Source organism: Amblyomma americanum, chromosome 1, assembly GCF_052857255.1.
Source record: "Amblyomma americanum isolate KBUSLIRL-KWMA chromosome 1, ASM5285725v1, whole genome shotgun sequence".
In the NCBI taxonomy this organism is placed as follows: Eukaryota; Metazoa; Arthropoda; class Arachnida; order Ixodida; family Ixodidae; genus Amblyomma; species Amblyomma americanum.
In genome coordinates, this window is record NC_135497.1 from 128,871,614 (window position 1) to 128,890,406 (window position 18,793).

The window sequence follows — 18,793 nt, forward strand, 5'->3', positions numbered from 1 at the left end:
TTGTTTCCCTGTTGCGTCAATTTGCCTGGATCAGCGGTCCCAATACTAAATGGATGCCTTCCGGCCGTAAGGGAGACTTGCGGTTTCTCATTCTTCGTGTCCTTCCGGGAGCGGTTGGGACAGCAGTAGTTCTGAGTTTTGTGGCTAGCATTTCAGCCCCCTGTCCGTCTGCAATGTTTCGTCGATTTGGCAGTCGCTTCCTTTAGCGACCCAGTGTTTAATGTCATCCGCATACAGGCGTTTGTTAGGCCTTCGTTGACTGAGTTTCTCGCGGAGCTTGATCATGGTCACGCGCACAGTGGAGTACACTAGTGCCATTTACGATACTGTACCTTATAATACACACTCCCACGGATTTTGTTTAACTCCTTATGTCTTTAAAAACTATATTGGGTCGTGTACGCACCTTTGATTGTCATAAATGCCCAATAGAGTGCGCCTTTCGAGCGTTCTAGACAAATGTATGGATGACTGTGCGCAATACTCCATGTGAGCATGGTTCGTGTAACATCTCGCTAAATTTTGACCGATGTGAAAAAATCCACTTATCATGCTCTCCATACGTTAGGAAATACATAATCCAGCGGACGTATTTCCCAAAAACCCCTTTCAGCTCTATGAAACCGATCCTTCACTAAAATGGTAATAATTACTCGGTGTATGCATGCATGTGCGAGGAAATTGGGAATCTGACGTCTATAGCTTCCTCAATATCTGAATGGCATAAATTAAAGCGCGTTCTTGCTGTTACTGTGTAACATGAAGGAAGGAAAAATTCTGTATAACAACAATCCTAGCGGCCAAGTGCTAAACATGGTGACGTTGGTGGCTGAAAGGCTATGATATTGAAATTTTGATGCAGACAACACAGGTTAAGGCCGAAACCGAAACTTGACAAAGCCGTCGCAAGCCCTTGAACCGAAAGCCAATTCGATCCTTAAGGCAATGTTTGAAACTGTAAACGAGGTTAGATTTTATGCTGCGAAAGCTCAGAGCGTTTTGCTTGCCTCTTTACCGAGTATATTGCTACTGACTTCTCCACGGGTGAGCGATGGAAGCTACCATGAGCGATGCCTTCAAAGGTAAGCTTTCTCCAACGCATTTTCCTGTCGATAGCATCGTTGGTGTCGGTTTTCTCGACACCATGTTTTAGATTTTTGTTTGAGAACTTGAGACTGATCGTTGCGATTTTGAATTAGGACTGGAAATGTTCACTTTTCTATCAGACTTCTCTGTGCGCCACCGTGGGTAATTCACGCTGCATTAAACACATGCTGAAAGGCACTTGCGCCTCCAGGGAATACGCGTATGCTTTTACACTACTTTGTGGACATTGAAAACGTCTAGATCGATAAAGAAGCTAACTTGTACATACAAGAAGCAGACTGCTTCATATGTGTGTTCACCTTGATAACAAAGTCTGCGCTCTAATGCTTCCAAAACTCGACACAGTCGTTAGCAGTCCCTCCCCCCGCAAATGGCTTGAACTGCGCCACGGCTTATTACTTATCTTTGGTGAACATAACATGTGCCCTGGGTGCTTGAAAGCTGAAAATGTGTGCAGCTAGCAAGCGCCTATGCATATGCAGCTCCACGCATTTGTAGCTTCACTTTCGCTGTAGTCAACTGCAGCGTTTACCCCAAATAAGGACATCAGTGTGTACGGTTGCAAAGCGAATGCTTTTACAGTAAACTGTGGCTCATGCAATAAATGGTGCCAACCTGAAAACGTGGAACAATGGCCCAACATCAAACATCACTTATCTTCGAAACCCCACGTAGTACTGGTGTCAAGGTTCAGACATGGGATTGAAAGGGGGCCCGCTGCAATCCTTCCCTTTCATAAAGGAGGTAAAAGGTCATTGCTGGTAATATTGGCAGGAGATTCTGGCTATCTTTTAATTCGTATTATTAATCACCTCTTTCTCAGTTCGTTCTCTGCTAACCTACACATCCTTAAATACAAATTGAAGGAATCAATTCATCAGAGCCTGGATATGCACAGATTTAATTTTTTTTTTGGATGGTTTGTATCTGCCCTCTGGCACCCATCTAAAATGTGTTGTGTTGCACCTTGTTTTTTTTCTCGTTTGTCACCACTGCTCCAAGTGACCACGCCTATGCAAGGTCGCCAGTGATGCATCATCTGAGCAGAAAATTGCCTCAAAAGAGAGCTGCAGTTCTACCACAACAACACAGTGTGAACACAAGGCCACAGGGGGTACATCTTGCAAGGGCAGCACAAATATATGCATGTATGGTACATATTACAGTAGCAGCAGCCAAGTGGCTGAACATAGAAACTTGTAGTAGCAACTGATGTTGTAGTTCCCTTTCAGTTACAGAAGGACATTGCATAATAGTAGCATACCTCAGCCTTTAACATACATAGCTGTTGCACTGTATGAAAGATATCTTTCGAGGTGTCAGCTGTGATATTCATTTCTGAACAACTGCTCAAAATTCAAAACATTTATTGCTTTTGTCTTTATTGCACATATGAGAATACTGAATGGTTTATTACTTGATATCAGTAAATGCTACTGTCACATTCACCTGCATGCTCAAAGAAAAAAAAAAACTCTACTCAAGTGTGTGCACATGTAATTCATATGGAGAACTGTAGCTGTACATCTGTGTGTAGTGCATGATTGTGATAACATTAGTAACAGTTATTGTAACTATTGGAAGAATGAAATACGTACACAAGTTGTAAACGACCCATAATGTGTAACTAGCTTTAATAATTTTGACATGTGTCTGCTGTGTGATTAATTTTAACCCAACTAAGCCTGATCTTTCTTTTTCAGAAGTAGATGATGAAATGAGGTTCTTTAATTCAGTGTTTAGACGTTGACTGTGAAAAATGAACATCGAATTTGTTTAGAGGATCATTTTGCCCTACCTCAGCTTAAAGTACAGTAAATCTGGGGTCATATTTTTGGACACGGGTTCCAGAACTACTCTTCATGCAGTCAAATCTACAACAGTGCTTTAACTAGCATTCCAGAAATAAAGAAACCATTTGAAATTGGGCTGTGAATTATATCTGCATGGAAATAGTGCTACTGCCTGCATCAAACAGCAAGGCAACAATTCTTTGTCCATTTACAGCATATTTATTGTGCGCATCCAGGGGCACAACGAGAACATACGGGTTATGTTCGCTTAGGATGTGAAAATGGGATTTTTTTTGTTTGATGGGCTTATTTGCTTTCTGGTAAGTTTTAAAGTGATGCTAAGGACAATTTTTGTGAATTTGCATTGAAAACTTTGTTAACCATTTTTCAGCCATCTTGGTGCATTTTTTACTCGTTAGGTGCATTTGTTTTTTCCAGAAAACTGTTTTCAAATAAGCTATATAATTTTCTACCCTCTTGAAGCATTTGGTGACATCCGTGATATGGCAGCGTTACCGAGGACTAAAACCGAAGTAATAAAAGTGATGTTGTGCCTTGTTTTTAAAACATAAACACCTATTTGAGGTGAGCTAGGTATGCAAACAATATAATAACAATTCTTTAGAAATAGATATTGTGTGAAACCATCTTCTCCATACTTACTCCCAGCACAATGAGAAAAAGCGCCTCATGATAACATGCGAAATGTTATACGGCATGGAGCTGGTATTTGTTTGGAACTGGTAGTTGTTCAGAAAATAATATTGCAGCTGACACCTCGAAGGACATCTTTCATACAGTGCAACAGCTATGTATGTTAAAGGCTGAGGTATGCTACTATTACAATGTCGTTTTGTAACTGAAAAGGAAGTACATCATCAATTGCTGCTACAACTTTTTATGTTCAGCCACCAGGTATGCTAACAGTATAAAACAATTTTTTAGAAATATATATTATGTGAAACCATCTACTCCATACTTACTCCCAGCACAATGAGAAAAAGCGCCTCATGATGACATGCAAAATGTTATACGGCATGGAACTGAAGTCGGATACAACTCTAAAACTAAGCGGCTATAATGCCTCGGGGGTCGATCTACTCTCATGGCATCATTGTCTAGTGCCTTGCACCTGCCAAGGCCAATAACAGGCACAACGTGGTTGACCGTTACGACAATAAATCTGTGCAATTAGCTGTAGGGCTTTCTTTGAAGGACATTTTCTGCATATTTCTTGAGTTGTAACCTACTATAGTTTACAAGATGCCCACGTTTGATCGCCACCTTGGGATGCCCACTTTGTGTGTCAGATGTCGTCTCTTTTTTTGGTGTTGCATAAATACTCTGAAGCTCTGAAAGCTCCTGTGAACCTTATCTGTCCTATGGAGCTTATTCTAAGATATCGAGCAGTAAGTGAAATTTACTAGGGTGTCTCTTTTTATGTCGAATGAAAGAAAATACGAGCTGGAGTGGACACTTGCCTTCAGCTATCTTGGCATTTTGTGGTGTGCTTCCACACTGTGCTTGCGTTGAAGCTTAATTTAGTAATGCTCTCGTGTTATCTTGCAGCTGTCACAGAGGATTGCTCTGACGATGACTTTTTGAAGCACCCAGAACTTCTCGAAGTACTTGAGAAACTGAAGGAGCGAGCAGAATATGTAGTCACTAATGATACTCGCCGTAAACTGGAGAAGGTATGTTACCCTGTGAATGCTAGACTTCCTCTTTCTGTTCACATTAGTTTGTTGTGTGTGTGTGCGTGTGCATGTGTGTGTGCGTGTGCATGTGTGTGTGTGTGTGTGTGTGGAAAGAGCGAGAGAGAGAAAACTGCAGATGGAAAAACTTAAAATGGTATTAGCTTTAATCTTTTTGGTGCATGCTTATGATTTATGCAGTTTAGTGACAGATTACTGAAGCAGCAAAAGTAGCCAGTTGATGTGAACATGTGCTGGCTGGAAAGTTTCTTCAAAAGGGCTGCAGAACTATGTTTGAGAGAATTTTAAGCTCATGGCTGTTGCAGGCAGTAGTAAAATTATATGACCATAACAAAGTCATAAGTTTGCAGAAGCAAGCTGTGTAAGTTGGGGATTGTGGATGCCTAGATCAATTGTGAACATTTTGAAGGCAAAAAGTGATCATTGCTTTAGATGATATATGAATAGAGCCCTTCATTTTTGGGTAAAACCAGATTTTATTCGATTCTTGTGCACCGAACACATTTCTTAGTAATCAAGTTAAATCTGATTTCTTCCTGAAAGTGCACAGGCAAAGACAAGGGAATAAAGGGACTCATTAAGATGTTAGTATAGGTATATGAAAGGGCATGGAGAACGTACATTTTTCTGAAGAAATCTGAAAACACTCCGCAAAAGTTAACAGATATTCTGTGCTTATACCAGAATAGTGTTTGTTAAACTGGAGATCTTAGATGTTTCTTAGCACTTGTTAATCTTCAGGAAATGTTCGAAAAGTAACTTTTAGAAGTGAGAGGCCAAAACATAGGTACTGCTCAGGCGTCTTGGCATCTTGCATCAAACACCATCCACGCTAATGACGTCTTGCACCAGGGCTCTTTCCTCTTAAGCCTCTATGATGTTAAATGGCTGTGTTCGCTGGGTGCAAAGCAGGCAGGTGTTGCATGCACGTGAAATGCTACGTAGGTGATTGACAGTCTATGCGATAAGATAATCGCAATACATGAGAAAAAATCTAATTTGATGAACAGTTCTTTTCTTCGCAACTTGTAATTTCTATGTTTGGGAAATATTGAGTAAAAAATAGGGTAGTTTGTGTCATGCACAAAAACGAGCGCTTATAGTATACTGTATTTTGCTGCAGAAAAAGGACCTGGAAAAACCGAAGTTATAGAAATTTTTGCTGACCTTCATTTGTACCTGAATTTAAGCAAAAAAATATCTCCCGGTTTTTATGCTCCTGAATTCTGGAAAAAATACCCAGAAATGAAAGGCCTGCATATGAAGCATCAGGAATCAACAGGAAGGATCTAGCTGGGCTGGTAGTTGCATCACTTTGTTTGTCAATTAGTTAGTAAAGATACAGTAACAAACTTTGCATTGATAAGATTTTCAAGATTTTCATGCACAGCCTGCATTTTTTGAAAAATTGGTTCCGCAGACAATTTTCACTTCCTTTGGGATCAGTCTGAATGGGATAAGAGATGCATTCAGTAGTTTCTCACAATATTACAGCACAATTTTTGTCCTTGAAATCTTTTAAATGGCAAAAGCCTGACTCTATAGTTATCTGAAGGGCTTTGCAGACATGCCCATACAGTGCCTGCTCAGGTGTAACCTGTTTTAATTTCATATCTACAGGCACTGAGACCTATGTATGCCTTGGTATTGTGGAAGCTTCATCATACTGGCTTACAAGTTCACCACCAGTGGTGCCAGCACCTATGAACCATCTTTCTTTATCCATGTCATGAAATCTATAGTGTCTGTGTATTATTCAGAAGTTTGAGCTGAAATGTATTTGTGAAAAACTAAGTCACAGATGAAAGGTTCGCAGTAGCAGCAAAAGATTTTATGTGGTGCTTTTTTCTGCGCCCTTGAAGTTGAAGCTAAAGACATTAGTATACATGAATCACTGCATGGAATGCACTTACATCCAGAAAATAATATTTCTTCTGTCACGTTTCTATTTCGACAGCCGTATGATGGGAGTCAAGACTTCATGTCACATGAAGTATCAAAAATGCAATATAATTGCTGCTTCATCATTTTAATTCAGCCCAACTCTTGCACTAGCCTGCCCCAAAAGCTGGAATGAACAGACAGTGATTGTATCACAGTTTTTTTTGTGCCCCACTTTTCCTGAAGTCCAAGTTGATGTCGCAGCCACTGTTCAGCTGTTGAAATCAAAACAGCATGAGAAAGAAATTGAATTATGAGTTATTTACTGGGCGCAGGCAAATTCCACATTGTGATTTATGCTTAGTAATGTCTTGCAGATCATTACATAGAAACGGCACACAACCAGAGTTTGGTGTCGGTATTCCATTAGAGACCTGTGTGAGTGAGTGATAACACAGTATGTGAGGATACTGATTGTTAATTTTTGTGATGTGGAGGTATATAAAAATTTTTGGAATGTAGTTTGGAAGGGGTCATGGTGTGCAATATTCACTGCACTGCAATGACAATTTCAGTAATTATGTAGGCCAGTGTGTCAGTGAAAGACCAATGAGTCTAAATGCACATTCAGAAAGATGCAAACTGCTGGAAAGTTGGTTGCACACTATGGCAGGTGGAACTCTCACCTCTCATTCATAAAAGGAAACCAGCTTGAAATGGATATATGGTGAGCATTTATATGCATTAGGCATTTAAATGAATTAGGCAAGTTGAATAAAATTTGGTGACTTGTTGTTGAAAGTCATTTTGCATCAGTGTTGAGCCAGTTACCATAATTATGTTGATTGTGCGTTATTGCACTGTGTGCACAAGTGGAAAGCACTTGCAAGGTGGCTAGTTAAGCATAATTCAGGCTCTCACTTTTCGAATGTGACAGTAACTGTATAAACACAGTAGCATATCAGCTAGGGTGAAAGGCATCATAGTGTCAGTGATGAGACTACACGTGGGAAGCACGACAAATCACTTGTAAAATACTTTGCCTGTTGTGGAGAGGATCCAGTTTTTAAATGTCACAAAGGCCTTTATTGTGTGTCCTTAAATGCCTTTATTATTTATCTTTAAAAGGCAAAAGCTGATGCTTTGGCTGCACAAGAAAGACATCTTCAAGCTTTAGTTCTGAAAAATGCTTGGACAAACATCGGGATCTCACTTTGCAGCAAAGAAGATCTGGAGCCATGTGTGGAAGGCGCTACAAAGGATGTGAGCAACATTAACTTTACATTTCACTTTTGTCTGTAGCAGAGGTACCAGATCATGAAGCTTCCTAAATTTGATGTGCCTTGTAGTCATCCTGTATGGCAGGATTGTTGGTTTAGTTATTCAGTAATGAGATTTTAGTAAGTCTTTTAAGCACAACTTTTGGGCAGCAATTGCTTTGTATCTATGTTTTTAACTGTTTAACTACTTTTTAATAAAATATGAATGAACAAGAAGATTTGCAAGGTAATTACAAGTTCTTTTCACCTACGGAGTGTAGTCTCACATGTCAGAGGTGAAGACTGACCATGCCATGACATAGTCGTTATTAACTCTTTCCTTACTGTGCTTAAGCATGGGTCACCAGTGCCCTATATAAGTAATGTGCTGTTTCAAAGTTCCTTTATGTTTTGTTATGCTATGGTTATGTATTCAGAGAAATTAACTTTGAGTTTTGAAGTACTCAGCTGTTTGTCACTAAGCCAGTGAATTTTGATGTGGGTCCAAAGTGCATGGTTCGCAACTTTTTCTTATGAGCCTGGCAGACTTCCAGGCAGCCAGGCCCTCCTGCAAACTGTGGCGGTTTATTACTGTTGGGTCATGAGATAAAAATTTTTGGGTGCTGGTGGTAGTAGAGAGCGTGAGGATGATGACATGTAATTGGAGCTTAATGGAGACAATGAATACCCAAAAACGTCACCCCAGAATGTTGCCTGCTGCCCACTGAGAACCTTTGTTTTCTACCTGCGGTTGGTTCACTAATTTTTTTGTGCTGATTAAGATGTCGTAGGAACAGTGGCAGAATTATGACCGTTACCTACAGTGTCTTTCAAGCGTCAGCACAGAAAACTCCACATACAAGAATAGGAAGGATGAAACAGATGGCTCAGCACCTGTGTCCGGTTTGTCCTGGTTGTTGTCTGTGGTGTTCTTTGAGCTCGTTCCTGAAAGTTAGGCAAACCAACCAGCCCAACAGCAAGCCATATTTGTCGCGTGTTTGCACTGGCTAAGGTTTGGTGCAGCCAGATAAGGAAAGATTGCTGCTTTCCTTGAAATGAGTCCCTGGTGCTAGCAGTCAAGCAGATGGCACCATGAAGAAACCGAACGGCTTGCAGGAGCAGTTAATTTCTTGGGCTGTTAATCCCATTAAGGTTGACCACACGTGGAATGAATTCGATAAACAAATGATGAAGTGTACCCGACTGCTTTCGTCATCGGCTGACATTGGAAATGTGCCAGCTACCAGCGATCTGGACCAGCCAGATATTGGTACCTACCATCTTCGAGTCTGGAAGCTGTGGCAGACATGAGCCAATATCAAAGCAGAAAGCTGTGGCATTGTTTGCCACATGAACTTTGTTTTAAAAGTCTGCTTTCGCTTTTAAAAAACAATAGGATTTGAGTCAGTACGAATAGTTATGTCAGAATGAAAATCCTGAGCTTTTGCTGAAGTTGAAAGATCGTAAAAAAAGTTCACTCGTGCAGTGTCACGTCTTTCGTTGCCTTGTTCATTCACATCAGCTTTGCTAAGTTTGCATGACTACATCTCTACTTGGGTGAGGCCGACTCCCTACTGCAGTAACTGTCTTGGTGAATGTCTGGAATGTTAGCAGAAGTCTTTTCTTATACTGTGTTGTAGAACTCCTTCTGCAGAAGTATATGGTTCTTGTGTTGCTGCAGTAATTTTCACAAGTGTTGTCTTTCTCTTTACATACATTTCAAATATTATTGACACTTTGTCAGGTTGCTTCACGTATGCATTATAGGAACCTTAAAGCCTTTGTTTTTAGGCTACCATGTTAGTTTGTGTGGTCAGTATTTTTTTTTTAATAAAGGTATTCGAATAGCCTTTCAGGCTTTTTTTGTGTAATTTTATTCCCTCAGGCTGTGGATTATGTAAGCATGTAACAAGGGATTCTGTCTTCAGATGCTGAATTCACTGTTTCATTCCAGTTTATCGAACAGTTCGAAGGACTGAAGTACCAAGTTTTGATTGCTGAATCTCCCTTTGGAAGTGTTTTGAATATACAAAATCAGCCTGAAGTTACACAGGCAAGTTGATTTTGTTGCCATTTTTATTAAGTTTAGTTTCTGGAGGCTGGAGAAATAAAGATGCTGATTAGAGTAAACATTCTTTTTTTCTCAGGAACTCAAGGCTGAAGTACACATTCAGCTAGCAGAAGAACTCCTGAAGCAAAAATCAAAGCTGCTAAACCAGATGGGTCTGTATTAGAACTCTTGTTAATTATCATCATTGCCACCAACATTACCGTGTTAAGGTTGTCTCCTGCAGGAGAAAGCCCTCCTCTTTCATTAATCTCCAATTAGCCATATCTAATGGCAGTTATGACCGCCCTGTCCCGGCAACATTTAATCTCATCTGCCTAGCTGACTTTTTGCTGCAGCCAAAATTTTCCTTCCCTAGATATGCTCTATGTTGCTGTAAGAAACCATCGGTTCAAGGTGTTCCTTTCAGTTAATTTTTAATCTTAATTTGAGCTAGGGTACTATTAAGTTGTTTGTTCTCCAGTCATTGCTGCTATTTTCCGCCTCTTTCATTTCTCCTATCCTTTTCTTTTCCACCATTTGCTGCACTGCTTTTAGTCTCATTTTAAGTTTCTCATTGCCCTCCATGTTTCAGCCCCTTCAGTGAGCTCCAGGATATGCTTGTTTATTCTTTCTTTTAGAGACAGTGTACTCCAATCCATATTCTTCACCTTTTCATTTCTTTTTCTCATGGTTCAATCTGCCGTGACCTTTTGGCCTAGACAGACATACTCCCTTACTACTACTAGCATTTTATTACTTATAAACTGTTTCTTCTTTGGCAGGTAGTTGGAGACTTTAATGCCCACTCTTGTTTTTGGGGAAGTGAACAAGCTGCTACTAGAGGCTGTGTTTTAGAGGATTCGATTCTGTGAAATAATGTCTGCCTACTCAATACAGGCAAATATGCGTACTGCTCTCTCAGGTCAGGAAAATGAGCTATATAGATATGCCTTTGAGTTCACCCTCTGTGTTTACTAATTTTAAAGGGGGTGTTCTTGACAACCCCTCTAGAAGGGATCACCTTCCTGTGATGGTCAGCTATTATACTCGTCATAAATCACCATAAGTGAACCATGCTGTTGAAATCTCCACCTAACTGATTGGCCACTTTCAAGCAAACGCGTAGTCTAGACAAAATATTGTCAGATATGCTTAGCGTTGACTAACTCAGTGAAATGTTGATGACCTATATCATTGCTGCCACATGACTAACTCAGTGAAATGTTGATGACCTATATCATTGCTGCCACATGCCTAGCTATTCCTCAGCCCTCAGGAGTGGTAGGACAGAGCCACAAAGCGTGGTGGATGCGAGAATGCCAGGAAGCAAAAAGAAAGAAAAAAAAAAAGCCTGGGGTGTGTTTCTTTACATCTATAGCCAACAAACTAAAAAAAATGAGAGCTAGAGCGTGCTAAATACATAAAGCCCTTCGTTTTCATGTTTTATTTTTTTCGAAATTCAGGGGGTAAAAATCTGGCGATATTTTTTGAGCTCAAATTTGGTACAAATCCAGTTATTCAAAAAAATTCTTGTATTTTGGGTTTTTCCAGGTAAGTTACAGGGCGTCTTTCTGCTAGACTTGCCTTATTTTTTGCTCATTCTTTCATAAACATGAAAATTGTTGGTTCCACTGAAAAGTTGTTCAACAATTAAGATTTTTTTTCCAAATCTATTAAAAATATTTCTTCAAGTATGTTGGCAATCTGCTGCGAAGCACGGCTGCATCTGAGGAATACCGACCTGCTTCTATTTGTATAGTACGAAAGCATTCAACATCAGTGGAGCCATTTTAAATGTGCAAGGTCCTTGGATCAGGGTGTCATCATCATGGATAGCGCTTAATACAGTGACTCCTATAAGCCATCTGGTCTGTAGCCATGTTTTGGCCTTTTGCTTCTAAATTGCCCTTTACGGAGTTATCCATGAATTTATCTGCCTCATGAAAACAAGCGTTAAAAGAGGTTCAAGATCCCCAGTTAACCGGAGACACCTCTTTGGAATACAAACTAGTCAACCGGAAATTTTTCTTTCGGTGTCCAGCTTTGTGAACTGGAAAACCAACACCGTCTAGAAGGCTCGTTTTCAGAAAGAATTCCGGTTCAATCCGATTTTTAAAGGGGCTCTGAAACACCTTCCAAGGAGAGCACATCAACTTGCTCAGTCACAGCATTATGTTGTCATGAACACCTGAGCCAAATAATATGATTTTACGTGCAGCAGAGAACCCACAGTCACACGCAAAAGTTGCCAGGCCTTTCCGGTGAATTTTGTATGTTCGCACCCTCCTCCATTGCACAGCTTCTGTGTATACGAGTTCAGAGATGCCTGTTGGTTAGATTCTTTCTGACGTCACGCTGCTACCATAGCCGCGGCCAATAAGTGGCATAGCTTCGGCGGGTCAGGAAGCTCTGCCCCTGGCGGTGGGGCCAGCGGAGGAGCGCAGACCTTTCAGCAAGCAGAAAGTGGTGAGGTGAAGGAAAGGCACGAAGACAAAGAAATTCAAATTTTGACTACAGATAACTTAGCTTTACAAAGGAAATAAAATGATTCTTGCTGGAGTATATTTGTAAAGCAGCGTCCTTTGACATCACAGTCATATGTCAGCTTTATTAGAGCCCCTTTCAGAGCCCCTTTAAGAGATGTGTTCGGGGTGCAAGAATCGGGCAAAATCGGGTTCTACTCAAAAACGAAGGGCTCTATATATACATCGCATTGCTGAAAAAACATCTTGGCTAAGTTATGTAGCATCCATAAAGAGTTCAATCACATCGAAAAAAATGTGGGAGCAGGTTCATAAACTTAACGCAACTACTCCCACTTCACAATCTCAACTTTGACAGGCCCTGGTGTGCAAACAAGTAGAGATTAATAGGCAGACATATTAGGTGAACATTTTTCCAGAGTTTCTAGTTCATGTTACACAGTATCATTCATTCCGAAGGCACAAAAACACGGCCGAAAGGCAAAAGCTGTCAACAAATGATAATAGTAATGAACCATATAATAATGAATTATTACCATATGGTCCATCATTAAGAAATTCACAGAGTATTGTCTGTTGTAAGCAAACTGCAGCAGGGTCAGACGAAATACGTTATGAAATGCTGGCCAGCTCTCTGAGCCCGCTGTAGAGGCACTTTTGAAATTTTTTAACAAAATATGGAAACTAGGAAAAATACCCGAGGATTGGAAAAAAGCTTACCATTCCTGAAAACTGGCAAGCCACTAGCTTTTCCTTGTAGTTGCTGGCACACAGTCCTTACGAGTTGCCTTACAAAATTTTTTTATTGTGTTATGAATATCAGATTGAAAAAATGGCTGAGCAAGGCCTTTATACTTAAGCAAACAGACCCAGTACATAATCTAAGTCTGCGCATTTCATGTGGTGTGTACAGAGCATACCCTGTTGCCAGCCTTTATGTGGAAGCAAATGAGCCTTCACTAGAAGATACTACCACACAGTGTATACACTCGTAGAGTAAGATACCGAACAAAACACCTTTTCCGTCCAATCATTACAGCTTGTCCTTCCAGTATAATATTCGCCAATAAACCCTGAGCAGCAAGGCCGCTGTTATTGTGGTTTGTAGGGATATGCTGCACACATTGCCTGATTTTGTGCAAAGTCTTGACAAACCTCCTGTTTGGTGTAGTTTTCCTACAGTTAGCACTTTCACTCATTACTCAATTCAATAAGCAACCAACCCCACCAAAACATATCATACAATAATATCCTGCACTAAAACAAAAATATGACAGCTACACTTAGTTTGATAGACTTGATGGTTCAAAAACCTAGTTTATGTTGGAAGCACAGTAGTGCAGGGAACTGGAAAAAAAGCAGTGACTTCCACAGTGTACGTCAAAATTTACAGCTGAGTGTCACGCTGTCGTGGTTGCTATGGAGAAAAAAATAAGCAAGAGCATCAAGGACAGCACAATCTACATTGATGTACTGAGCATACTCACAGCACTACGCGCCAAAAATGCAGTTTTAAGAGTTATTCGGTGATATACTGTATTTACTCGGGTAATATGTGCACTTTTTTTTAAACTAAGGCTCCAAAAAGGGGGCATTCAAATTAGGCGCAGATTTCACGAACATGTCCTAAAAGGTCTACAAAGGTCATAACGTGCAATATATGCCGTATGTTGCTGCCTATACATTGACCCCCCCCCCCAACTCGCACCCCTTGCTGGCCAAAAATTTTATAGAATTGCAAAGCCAGCAGTGGGGTGGGGGGTGGGGGGGGTGGGGGGAATGGACATAAAGGGTAATAAAACGGCGTTCTCGCATGCGGCTCGGCTGACGAGCGGCAAACTGAACAGCAAGCGGCTCGCTAGTTTCAGACTTGGACACATGCCAGTGGTTCCCGACAGTTTGCTGTTGCAGCTGTTCGTCTGGGAAAGCGACCACCAGCACGAGCGAGCTGGGTAAACTGCACGCAATACCAATTTTCGGGGGGGCTGGTGTTGTGGACAACGCAGCGAGCTATGTAAAGGAAAATGATAGGTGTAACATTAGGAGGCAGGAAGAGGACAGAGTGTGTGAGGGAACTAATGCATGTTATTGGCATCCTAGCAGAAATCAAAAAGAAATGGGCTTGGGCAGGGCGTGTAATGTGAAGGCAGGATAACTGATGGTTGTTAACAGCCATCATCCTCATAGCCTATGTGTCACTTCAAGATGTTTTATCTCCACATATAATTTCTTACAAGGGTCCCTGTCTTCCTGGGATAATTTGTTAGTGTTCTTGCTAGCGGCCCTTTCTCGTCGTACCTGGATGCAATGTAATTATACTGGCAAGGTTTTCATGCATAGCCTCTTCTCTACACTAAACACCAAGAGAAGGAGAGTGTAGTAGGGGGCGGCAAAAAGTTAGGTTGGTGGATGAGATTAAGAGTTTACGAGGATGATGTGGCTGCAGCTGGCACAGTACAGGGTTAATTGGAGAGATATAGGAGAGGCCTTTGTCCTACAATGTGCGTATTCAGGCTGATGACAATGTTTTAAAAATTTCTGTAATTTGATTAATGCCATGATTGTAATCTGTTGTTGAATACACTCTTTTTAAAGCTTGCCTCCTCCCTGGGTTGCCTGCAGTTTAATTCTTCCATGATTCTAATGGCATTTACTTTATTAAATGCCTTGGTCACGACAGACAGCAAGCTAACAAGTACCTCTTTTGGATTTTTTTAGCATTCTTCCATGCCTGTTGTATGAGTCCATCAGAATTGGAGTGTTGCAAGCTTTCCGGTTGCACTTCTGTCCTTAAGGGGTCTGGAGTAATGTCGATTTTATTCTGCTGCCCTGCCTCCTACCTGGGTGCACTGTGATTACATCCAGTGCAGCCAGTGCAGAATTCCTCTGCTACTTCAACTACCTGATCCAAATTGCTAATGATATCTCCATCTTTGCTATTTACCATGTGCTCCTGGTTTCTACCTTTGCCTAGTTTGCACCTTGCTTGTCTCATAGTTTTTATGCTCTTTTGCATCTTTTGTTATCCCCATGCTACACTTCACGATGTTGCTTGCCTTCACCTTATTGATCATGTTTGCCAGTTATTTTATAGTTGCTTCTTGCTCCTGGGGGCCTTGTGGAATTTATTGCTAAGACCTGCAATGGCGGCTCAGTGGCTTTGTCATTCAGCTGCCCAAGTTGCAATTTTGATCTTGGTTGTGGTGGCTGTATCTCAATGGAACTGAAATACAAAAATGCCCATGTGCTGTGTGATATTGGTGCACGTTAAAGAACCCAAAGTGGTCTGAATTAATTCAAAGCCCTCCACTAGAACATCCCTCATGGCCTATGTATCGCTTCAGGACATTTTATCTCCACGTACCACATACCATTTCTAACTAGGGTCCCTGTCTTCCTGGGATAGTTTGTTAATGTTCTTGCTGGCTGCCCTTTCTCCTACCCGGATGCAGTGTAATTATTGGCAAGGTTTTCATGCACGGCCTCTACAATGTGCTCATTCTCCTTGGTTAAAGTAGAATATCAAGCAAAAGCCTGAACTGCTGCAAATTCTCCCTCATAGCCTGGGTTGCTTTGGGACATAAAACCCCAATAAGCCAATCAACTGATGCAAATTAATTTCATTGATGTCTGGCAGACTTGTTTCTCTGGGCAAATCTTCTTTGTTCTCTTTTTAAGCTAGGCGCATTCTAGACTTGTGATACTGTGGTCACTACAGCTCCCTTTGGCTAACACCTTCATATTCTGCACGATGCCGGGACTGGCACACAGTATGAGTACTAGTTATTTTTGGCCTCTGTGTTAGGGCTTTTTTATACCCACTTGCTCTCTTTACATTTGTGGAAGGATACAAACACGCTTCCTACATTACTTTTTCCCACAGATTCTACTCATGCTATTCCTAGAGCCTGTGCCACATTTTCCACTTGCCTGTCTGCCTACATTCTTCTGTACTTTTGTATTGCAGTCATCCATCAATGATACTTCATTCTTCTTTCTTAGGCGTTAATTTGATGCTTTCTTCAACCTTTCATCTGTTTTATTGTAACTTATTAATAGAGACTGCTAGCATTTCTTTTTGGCTGAGGAATCTTCAGTGTTCCTTACTGTTTTGTTAGCCTACAAATTCAACCCTGTGTTGTATCCTGTCAGGTAGGCTTTGTAGCAACATTTTTGCCTTTTTTCTGCAGCATAGAAATGGGTATTATAATAGGGAGAACTCTGTAAGTTTTCTTAAAATTCAAGTTTTATTTGCTAACACTAACACTGTTAGCCTGGACAGTTGAAGAAGGAGAATGACCTATGGCAATATTTTGGCCACCATCAGCTGTCTTGCAAGCTGCGGAAGTAGTGTATGGTGTTTTTAAATGGGGCTAATTAGAGCTCCTGGGCAAAATAATTTTGGGCGCAGCCAAGGCCCAGATTCCAAAAACTTTTATTTGGCTGAAGCGCATTGTAAGTGGCCAACATTCAAATTCTTGAAAATCATGATAATCAACAAGGAATTTGTGAAGCAGTCTCGCATTGTATGATATTGTATTGTATTGTATATTGGGTTTAACATCCCAGAGCGACATGGGGTATGACGGACGCCATAGTGGAGGGCTCCGGAGTAGTTTCGATCACCTGGGATTCTTGAACATGCACTGAAATCGCATAGTACACGGGTACCTTCCGTTTCGGAAATGTGCCCACCACAGCTGGGATTGAACTCGCATCCTCGGGCTCAGCAGCCAAGAACCCTACCGACTGAGCCATAATGCAGGGCTGTAAGGCAGTTTTCAAGTGCAATTACACGAGATATATTGACTCACAAATCTTAAGGATGTATTTTTTTTTTCTATTTTTCAAGGTGATTTCAAGTGTTCAAGTTTACAAGAGTCAGTTCTGTCAAAATGCACAGACCGTGATATCAAAAAGAGATCAGTTTTCAACCTGGTTCTTGAATATGCTGACTGTGCGTCTGAATTCAAGAAAGTATGTGTCTCATTTTTCATTGTGTGCATGTGTGTGTGCTTACATGTGTAAAAGGGCATTCTGCACTCTGCATTTACAGTAATTGAGTAGGGCAGTGAAAGCAAAGGCAGATCACTAAGAGTAGAACCTTTGTGGAGAGCTCCAAATTAATTTGGCCCGTGGGGTTCTTTAATGTGCACCAAAACATAATCACATAGGCATTTTTATGGCTTCTATGCCACATAAGTGGACTGCCCATGTGTCGTGTTCTTGTTATAATGCTCCATGAACGTAAAATGTAAATCAGTTATAACTTCTCAAAACTAGCATTTTTTGTTTGTCTAAATGCTTCAAGTTGTGATCTTCTGGATGCGTGCACGTCAAGAGTGTGTATGAAATTGCTGCTGTGAAATTTTAGTTCATGCCGCCAGACCTAAATTTGTCTCTAGTTATGACGTATGTTGTGAAGAAAAAACAAATTGATTGCTCTCAAAGATTCTCAAAAGGAAGTGTGTTCTCTATTTCGCGTATGAAGGAAGTGTGTATAGTGCTCCTGTTTTGAAGTAACTACACTTGGGCCCAATGCATGCGGCTGTCCTTTTGAGAATTTGCATGAGGTATTCATGAACCACGTAATGTAAATTTCCCTTTAACTGTATCGCACTCCCTTACAGGTGTACAGATACCAAATTTTTGGTTGTGCGTTTTCGTGTTTGTAATGATGCACTAGGCATTATAGCTGGATACAACTCGAGAATGATGTGGCGAACATCATGACTTCGTGGTTCCGTAGTTAATCCCCAGTCACCTGCCACCTGCAATTTCACGCTGCTAGATACAAGGGGATTAAGCACGAAACCACAAGAACCAATTGACCCCATTAGCTGGAGGCCCCCTTTTGAGGGACAGTCGCTGCTTCATTCTTGATCTGTAACCAACCATAATATACTTGGATAACGATGTAGTATCCACCTGCGACCGCATCGTAATTTATAATTGAATTTCGTCTCTTATGCTGTTTTCGTTTTGGTTTCAATAGCCAAATGATGGCTATGATGGCAAGGTTCATTGAAGGTCGCGTGAGGCATGAAAAATTTGATACAAATTTCTGATTTGTTGTTTTAATTCGCTAACACACTCAATATAGCGTGTCTCAATAGCCGAAATGATAACTAATATTGAAGGAGCACTTATATCGCAGTTATTTTTTTTTTTGCTTTTGAGGATTGCTTTATATGTTAGCAAGTGCCCAAAGTATTAATTTTTTAGTGATGCCACATTGTTTTCTGCTTTGCTGCAAATTTAATACTGTAGGCTTCTGGCCCATCCTTTGTCTTTATTAGAAAATAATTAGAGCTTATTGTGCTGGGGAATAATGGCATTTCTTCCAACAGATAGTGCATACTAAAAGCTGTTGCCAGTCAAATTGGCTGAGCATGCATGTTTTGCCAGAAAACGAGATGGTGACGACTGCCCAGTGTGGAAAAGGATCCTGGTCTTCAATGTGCTGAATTGCTGCATGTGTGTTGTAGCAGGAGCTCTAGAGTAA

At 40.8% G+C, this 18,793-nt stretch overlaps 1 protein-coding gene across 1 annotated transcript in view; it reads left to right on the plus strand.

Moving 5' to 3' along the window:
- The first annotated feature begins 902 nt into the window (after window positions 1-902).
- The window catches only part of LOC144113664 (uncharacterized), a 28,530-nt gene continuing 10,639 nt past the window's right edge, over window positions 903-18,793 (plus strand). Inside the window, exons 1-6 of the mRNA XM_077646874.1 lie at window positions 903-1,082; window positions 4,470-4,594; window positions 7,625-7,759; window positions 9,710-9,808; window positions 9,903-9,978; window positions 17,141-17,265. Coding sequence (XP_077503000.1) covers window positions 1,052-1,082; window positions 4,470-4,594; window positions 7,625-7,759; window positions 9,710-9,808; window positions 9,903-9,978; window positions 17,141-17,265 — 591 coding nt within the window. The 5' untranslated portion in view covers window positions 903-1,051. The remainder of the gene's footprint in view (window positions 1,083-4,469; window positions 4,595-7,624; window positions 7,760-9,709; window positions 9,809-9,902; window positions 9,979-17,140; window positions 17,266-18,793) is intronic.